The sequence below is a fragment of the Nannospalax galili genome, unplaced genomic scaffold (assembly GCF_000622305.1).
Source record: "Nannospalax galili isolate Female #2095 unplaced genomic scaffold, S.galili_v1.0 scaffold20343, whole genome shotgun sequence".
In the NCBI taxonomy this organism is placed as follows: Eukaryota; Metazoa; Chordata; class Mammalia; order Rodentia; family Spalacidae; genus Nannospalax; species Nannospalax galili.
In genome coordinates this window covers 15,832-23,550 of record NW_008349783.1, presented here as the reverse complement: position 1 = coordinate 23,550, position 7,719 = coordinate 15,832, and the positions used below count along the sequence as shown (strand labels likewise).

General features: G+C 38.5%; 1 protein-coding gene across 1 annotated transcript; it reads right to left on the bottom strand.

Moving 5' to 3' along the window:
- Window positions 1–1,340: 1,340 nt before the first annotated feature.
- LOC103745194 (olfactory receptor 14J1-like) lies at window positions 1,341–2,306 on the bottom strand. The gene has a single exon (XM_008847106.1). It carries the CDS (start codon window positions 2,304–2,306, stop codon window positions 1,341–1,343), a length of 966 nt encoding a protein of 321 aa, XP_008845328.1.
- Window positions 2,307–7,719: the final 5,413 nt, after the last annotated feature.

The window sequence follows — 7,719 nt, the reverse complement described above, 5'->3', positions numbered from 1 at the left end:
TATGTTAAGCAGCAGAATGATGAAAATTGTTGAAGGCTATGTCTTGATAAAACACAAATTTTCAGCCACTGGAACTTAATAATCAATTTGATGTACATTTATATTGAAATAAATGCCTTGAAAAATCAAAATAAATATGAACAGAGAACATTTTTACCACCATGAACCATGGAATTTTAACAACTAAAACCTTTTTAATCAGAGGCAAAAATTAAAATGTAAAATTAAATGGAAATATGGGAAAATGATTATATATTTTGGTTGTGTTCCGTAACTTGAACAATTATACATCAATAAAAATTAGGAAAGATAAAATATTAATTTTTATTTACCAAGTAAAGATTATTCTATAGCCCAAAATAGACTAGAAATTGCAATACACCAGATTGGCCATGACCTCAAAGATATTTGCATTTCTCTGCCTCCCAGAGTGCTGGGATCAAAGCATGCACCACCATGCCCAGCTTTTAAAGTAAGACTATTATGAGAATTCCTCCCAACTCTCTATTCTCTTCATACGCCAAGCTATTTCTATTTCTTAGGCAAAGAATACAAGAGTTCTCTAAATTTATTGCATGAAAAATACCAAAATAGAGGGTTTCATAGGATTCATGTGGTCCTTCACTGCTAATGGTCATATTTAATGTTTTAGCAGTTTTGTAAACTGATTTGTACAAACCAGCAACACAGTTCCAGTTTTGTAATATTTGATTCAAAGACATTCTTTGCAGTTACGAAGAATATGACTTCAATTGTATTCCTGTCTCAAAAATAAAAATAAATTAATATAAGTGAATAGCTGAAAGCTTAATGTATTTCACGTGGATTATGTTGAATAATATGCAGTGTGTAGAATTATTATACTTAAAATATAAAAATATGCAATAATGTCATATTTACTTATTGTAATATATAAAACTTGTGTGGACAGATAGCAAAATTGAAATGGGCAATCGAAATTAAATGGTTGAATTTACCATCAAGTGTTTGGAGATTAGAATTATAAGTACATGGCATGACCATTTACTAGTGTTGTGAGATTGCACATGCACATGATCTAAGTGTGCTATAATTCTTGATGAACCCACTTAGGTGTCTGTGTATGCACTGTGAGCAACTGGAAATGCTGGGCCTGTATTACTAGGTTATATTTGTGTATTTTCCCTTAACATGAAAGAACAAGAATGGTTTCGATGCCTAAGTTAGAGAATTCAGAGAAGGGATTTCTGTAATGACAATGAACATTGATACAGTTTATAGAAAAGAGATTATTAGATATTGCTAATCAAGCACATTGACATTCCATTTACTAAAAAAGGTCTTTTCCATAATTTTGCCCACTATGAGCAACAAGAAAAAATTAATTTTCCTCCAGGGAATCTGTCACTTAACAGCAACTTTCTTGCAGCTGTTTTCATAGCCTCATTCTTCAGGCTGTAGATAACAGGGTTGAATGTTGGGGGAAGTACTGTGTAAAACATAGAGAGCATGAGGTCTAGAGCAGTTGTTGAGTCTGAAGTTGGCTTCAGATATGCAAAGATACCAGTGGTGATACAAAATGTGACCACACAGAGGTGGGGCAGGCAGGTGGAAAAGACCTTAGACCGACCTTCCGCAGAGGGCATCCTGAGGACTGTGGAGAATATCTGGACATAGGAGAGGACAATGGCAGTGAAACAGGCGGTTCCCACCACAACCATGAAAGCAACTGCTCCAACCACACCAATGTAATCATTGGAGCAGGAGAGCTTGAGCAACTGGGGGATATCACAGAAGAACTGGTGGATTATTTTTGCCCCACAGAATCTGATAGAGAATGTGGTTGCTGTGCACAAGGTTCCTGTGATGCCTCCACTGATCCACACAGCTGCCACAGCAAACCTGCACATTCTGGGACTCATGATGACCTCATAGTGAAGTGGGAAGCAGATGGCCACATAGCGGTCATAGGACATCACTGTGAGAATGGCCACCTCACCGCAGGCAAAGGATGTGAAGAAGAAAACCTGCAGCTCACACTGAGCATAGGAAATGTATCCACGTCCTGTCAGGGAATTGAGGACTGACTGGGGGACAGTGACAGACAGGGAGGAGAGGTCGAGAAGGGAAAGGTGCTTCAGGTAGAAATACATTGGAGATTGGAGCTGTGGGTCCAGCGTTGTGATGGTGATGATAATGAAATTACCTGCCAAGCCCAACAGGTTCATCACCAAGAAAAGCAAAGCATGTAAGATCTGCAGCTCCCGAGTGTCAGAAAACCCCAGGAGGAAGAAGCCACTTGCTGTGGTTACATTTATCATAATCATTTTGAGAATGGAAATTGTGAGGGCACCTGGAAAATAAAAACAGAAATGAAGTACAAGATAATTTAATAAATTATGACTTTAATCAGCATTGCTTGTTTCAACAACTAATGGTAGAGAACCTGTAAATTATCAGTTTCCACTTGATGTGAAAATTAAAAGATGAAGCTCCCAGTCTTACATATGTGGGGATCACAGTTTTATTAGGAAACCAGTTGCTGCAGGAGGATGGACCTGAGATCAAGTTAGTGGACTATCTCAGAAAAAGTTTTGGATTTACTCCGTAAAAATTGTTCTTCTCTTTCCACTGCTAAAACTTATTACTGTAGTCAGTAGAAGTAAAGTGGTGGGATATTGGTGAAAGGTTTCTTTGCTTTGACTTTGGAACATTTGTGTGGTGCACTGAGTTTAAGCAGCTCGTATATGATCCTGTAAAGAAAACTTGACTTCGAACTTGAACAATAGTTCTCTGTGGGTAGTTGACATTAGCATTCTTTCTAGCAGACACCATGGCCATCACAATGAGAAGCTGCTTTACTTTGGCCCCTAGGGACTGAATGGGTTGTGTTTCTCTTTTCCTGCTACAATCATAGTCTGGATCTGAGATCAAAATCAAAGCAAGAGCACTGCTGACAAGGAACACACATGAGCTTGTACACTCACCACAAACAATTCTTACACACTTAACTCAGGTTGGGTGTTTAATTCCTTGTGGTCAGTGTCCTCTGGTGTTTAGGAATTTCTCTTTGGTTTTCCCTTGTACTTAACTCCTGTTTATATCACTTGCTCAGTTACAACCATGGAATAATTACTGAACACTCACTATAAGCAGCAGCAGGTGAAAAGAAAGTAAAAATGTGTGGAATGGGTTAACATTGGAAGGACATAACATTGGAAGGACAGCATTCACACCGCAGTGTGTAACTGCAAAAGTAGATGACATTCCCAGGGATCTACCTTCCTGATAACAGAGAGGTCAGTTTTTTTTTCCTGATCCACAGACCTTTGTAGACGAGAGATGGTGTGTAAATACTGATCAGAGGCCAGTGCTGACGCTCACTCATCTGCTGGTCATTTGTGGTGCGGGCAGCAAGTATACGTGGCTATCTACTTGTGCTTTTGTTTTTCTTTTCCCTGTGCAATCTCATGCTTCCTTGTGTCCAGGTGACTCATCAGTTTAGATATAATGTCTGATAGAATTCTCAGTAAGGCCATAGCATCATGCCTTTGTAAACCTAAGATAGCCAATTTTGTGCATCTCATGCTGATATCTCCTAGCAACAGCACAGCAAATTTTCCCTTCTCATGATTTTCTTTTATAGAGAATTAACCTGACATCTGTGACACTATTTCGTATTCACTGTTCATTGTTTGGTTTGGAGTAAAATTCTGTATTTGGTACGAGAGTGATGAAATAAGTCTTTAATTTCAACATTCAGATGAGTCGGGGGTGGGGGGGAGAGAGAGATTGTGAGAAATCGAAAAAAGAGAGAGGGAAGAGAGGAGAGAAAAGTAAAGAATACATATATAGCTGAATATTGGAATATTTTCTGGCAACTTAAAAGTTGCTGGATGCTTATTCTGTGTACTGGAATCACACATTTTATTTGTGTAATTTCTCCTATCTATTGATTCTCAAAAACACCTCTAACCAGTTTTCAAACATGCTTACACAAATTAAATATACAAACAGTTTTTTCCTGTTTCTTTTCAGTAAAGTGAGCTTTCTTTCTGGCTAGAATCATAGACTTACCTTTGAAAACTTAATTTGAAGAGTATACAGAGGTCAGAATTTCCATGAAATCCCTCATTCCTCATCCAAGAACTGAAAACTCACAGACGTCTTGGTGTGCAGGTAGCTCTCCAGACTGATTGTTGAGTTCTGCCAATTCCTGGTCACAGTCACTGATTTTCAAAATGTATTTCACCCCCTGGGTACAGGTTTGCATCAGGATTTCTTTGGGGATGTGGGATCATTGCAAAAGGAAGCCTGAATTTAATGACCAGAACTCCCCACTTCCTTTCTGTCATCTGAGTCTTAAGTCATTAGAACTCCAGGCAATGGGAGAGGAAGGTGGGAAGCTTAGATTTTGTTGTCTCCAGCTCAGTGCTTCTCAGTTCTCATCTGACCTGAGAATCTGCTGGGGAGGAGGTGACAGCTCAGGGACCTGAGCCCCACACTCAGAGATTTTGACACATGAAGTCTCAGGTGACACCAGTGCTCCCAGAATCCCAGGAGCTACTGCTGTGGTCTGAGGACCAAGGTGGAGTATCACTGTGTAGATAGATAAGTCATGCATTTCTGAGATTACAGGAAACTTTGACATTTATTGATACAATAAATTCATTAATGAAAGACTTCTAGAAAAATAGGAAGTGTTTACTGTTATTCATGAAATTGAGATGTACATATTAATTTCAGAATATCATCTGTTATGAAGACTCATGACAGTATCCACTATGAAATTCTAAAACACGGCTTGCCTAAAAACCACTCAAAATGACCCAGACAATAAAGATAATACAATATTACAACACCTCTTTCTGTACAAATGGGAACAAGCTAACTCCATAATATTGCTTAAGGTATTTCTGAATTCTCTGATCTTGTACAGATATAAATAATATTTTTAGTGCTAACCTTATGAATATATATTCATATAATTTGTAATTCATACTATCTACTCTGTAGTTTCATCTGAGTTATGCAGTTATATACTAATTATATTTAAATAGCACCTAGCAGGTCTCAAGAGGTGGCTCAGTACTTAAGAGCACTAGCTGCTCTTGCAGAGGACTTGCATTGGGTTCCCAGCACTCACATGCTGGCTAACAACTGTGTGTAACTTTAGTTCCAGGGATCCAACACTTACTTCTGATCTCCAGAGGCATTTCACAAATGTGGTATATTACATGTATGCAGACAAAACACTGTCATATGCAAAATAAAATTAAATTAATTACTTAAATAAAAAATGAATTAAAATACCACATTAGATTTTATTTAGATTAAAATTCATGCTTACAATAGCCCAGTTCAGCCAAGAGTACATAGACCTGAGGTTAACCTAGCAATCCTTGGATCCTTTATTCCTTTAAAGCCTATTCTATAAAATTATTTCTCATAAAAATGTAAAGTCTGTGAAAGTAGGTCACCATCTCTCCAGATTCCTCTTTTTCTCCCCCAATTTAGAGAATGCCCTCTTAAAACATTTTAGGAGAGAGAGGTGATGTAGTTTGATGTGTCCCTGCAGTCTCCCTCCCCTTGTAGCTACAAAACAACCTAATGTTTTTCTTTTAAAATGCCCTGTTAAAGCCAGGCACAGTGGTACATGCCTTTGATCCCAGCACTTAGGAGGCAGAGGCAAATGGATCTCTGTGAGATCGAAGCCAACATGATCTACATAGTAAATGCTAGTCCACCTGCGTCTACAGAGATACCTTGTCTCAAAAAGAACAAATTTATTATTTATTTTATTTATTGATTGATTGATTGATTTCCCAGCCTGTGACCACCAGCCTGTAGGCTAGGTCACATGGTATTACATCCATCTCCTTGGAAATCTGTCAGTCCCTTTGTCTTATGGGACTGAAGGCTCTCTCTCACTTTTAGAGCCCATCACACTGCCTACACTATGTTGGTACAAATCCCTTAATGTTCTGGGATCTGCAGAGTGTGTCTCTTCCTTCAGGACTCTCAGCATACTCTGTGGCTGTCTCTCCTAATGCTGTCCCTTTCAGAGCCTCATCATGGCTGCCAGTGACCTTGAGCCTTTAACTCACCTAGGAAAACACCCTGTTTGCTTTATACTTCCTAAGTTATAACAGTAGCATATGTTATTTATTCATATTCTTCAAAATCATGATTTCAGTATCAGTGGTGAAAGAGGTAGTTTTCTATCTTCACTACACACCATGGTGAGTTGGATTTTATGCCTCCATCACTATCACACTCACATAAACGTGATAAAACTCTATTGATTTTTTCCTTAACTATGAATACATAATGTAATAAAATATTATATAATCTACTATTGATTTTTTGTAGTGAAAATAAAATTACGATGGAAACCCCCAGTTCTGGGGACTTCAATGCCCCCTGCTGCACATACATACTCAGGAACACACTCATGGACAGAAAACATAAAAAATAATTATGTCATAAAATAGTTACTTTTAAAAGTATTAAATCATTGAAGTTTTAGTCAAAATTTTGTCATAATCTAGCCAAAAAATTAAATAATAAAATATTTTGACATTTGTTTTGTGCGGCTAGTAAATATGTTGTAACATTCTACAAAATAAACGTGTGACCATAAGAATGCTGGGGAACATTGAAGATATTCAGCTTTAGCATCCATTCATAACTAAAGCACTGAGTTCTTGAGCACACACAGGTGAAAAGTAAACTTTTATTCTGGTATCAGGAGTCCACACAAAGACTAGAGAGGATTCATCCTTCTTATTTTTTTACTTTTATTTTATACTACATTTCCTGCACGTGTGTAAGTACACCCGGTCATACAATGCCCACGGAGGTCAGAAGAGGGTGTCAGATCACCTGGAACTGGAGTTATGGGCCATTGTTAACTAGGTGCTGGGAAATTAACCTGGGTCCTCCCCAAGAGCAGCCAGTGCTCTGAACTGCTGAGCCACCTCACTCACCTGTCATCATGCTTATAAGAAAATTGTTCCCATTTCTCTTTACATTTTAGAAATGAAGAATGGTCAATAACTACTTCTCTAACAACCAGTGTACATTTAGACAATGGAGTTCTGCTCAGCAGTAAAAAAAGATGAATTCGCCCTGTAGACCATGCTGGCATTGATCTTGCTGAGATCCCTCTGACTCTGCCTTCTGAGTGCTAGAATTAAAGTGGTGCGTCACCACACCCAGTTTAAGGAGCCTTTTAAAATGCAGAGAATAAGCATCTGTAGTTTTCTCAGCCACAAATGGAATATCTATATCACCACCCTTCCCCTAAGGCTCAAGGACCATTTTGGAAAGGGGGCATAAAGATTGTAAGAACCAGAGTTCTGGGAAGACTGGGGTGAAGCAATGTGTTCTGTGCTTGACAGAACGGGTACATGCACAAACTCACAGCAACTGTGGTTGTCTGAATAAGACCTGCACAAGAACAATATAGTCAAGGTTCTAACATGCAGGGGGAGGTTTTCACAAGCCCCCACCTATAGCTGAGGAGCTATTGATAGTTAACAGCTTCTGTGGAGGGAGGCAGTTTTCTTTAAGGGTAGGAAAACCATGCTGCAGTACATGGTCCATGTACATGGGCAGCACAAATAGGATTTTGTGGGTTATTTTTTAAAAAAGAACACAAGAAGTTGGGAAGGTACTGGGAAGGTGATAGTTGTATCTGGGAGGAGTTGGGGGATTGGATCTGATCATGATAGAATA

Coding starts and splice junctions, on each gene's coding strand:
- LOC103745194 (XM_008847106.1), bottom strand. CDS start 2,306: ATGATTATGATAAATGTAACCACAGCAAGTGGCTTCTTCCTCCTGGGG.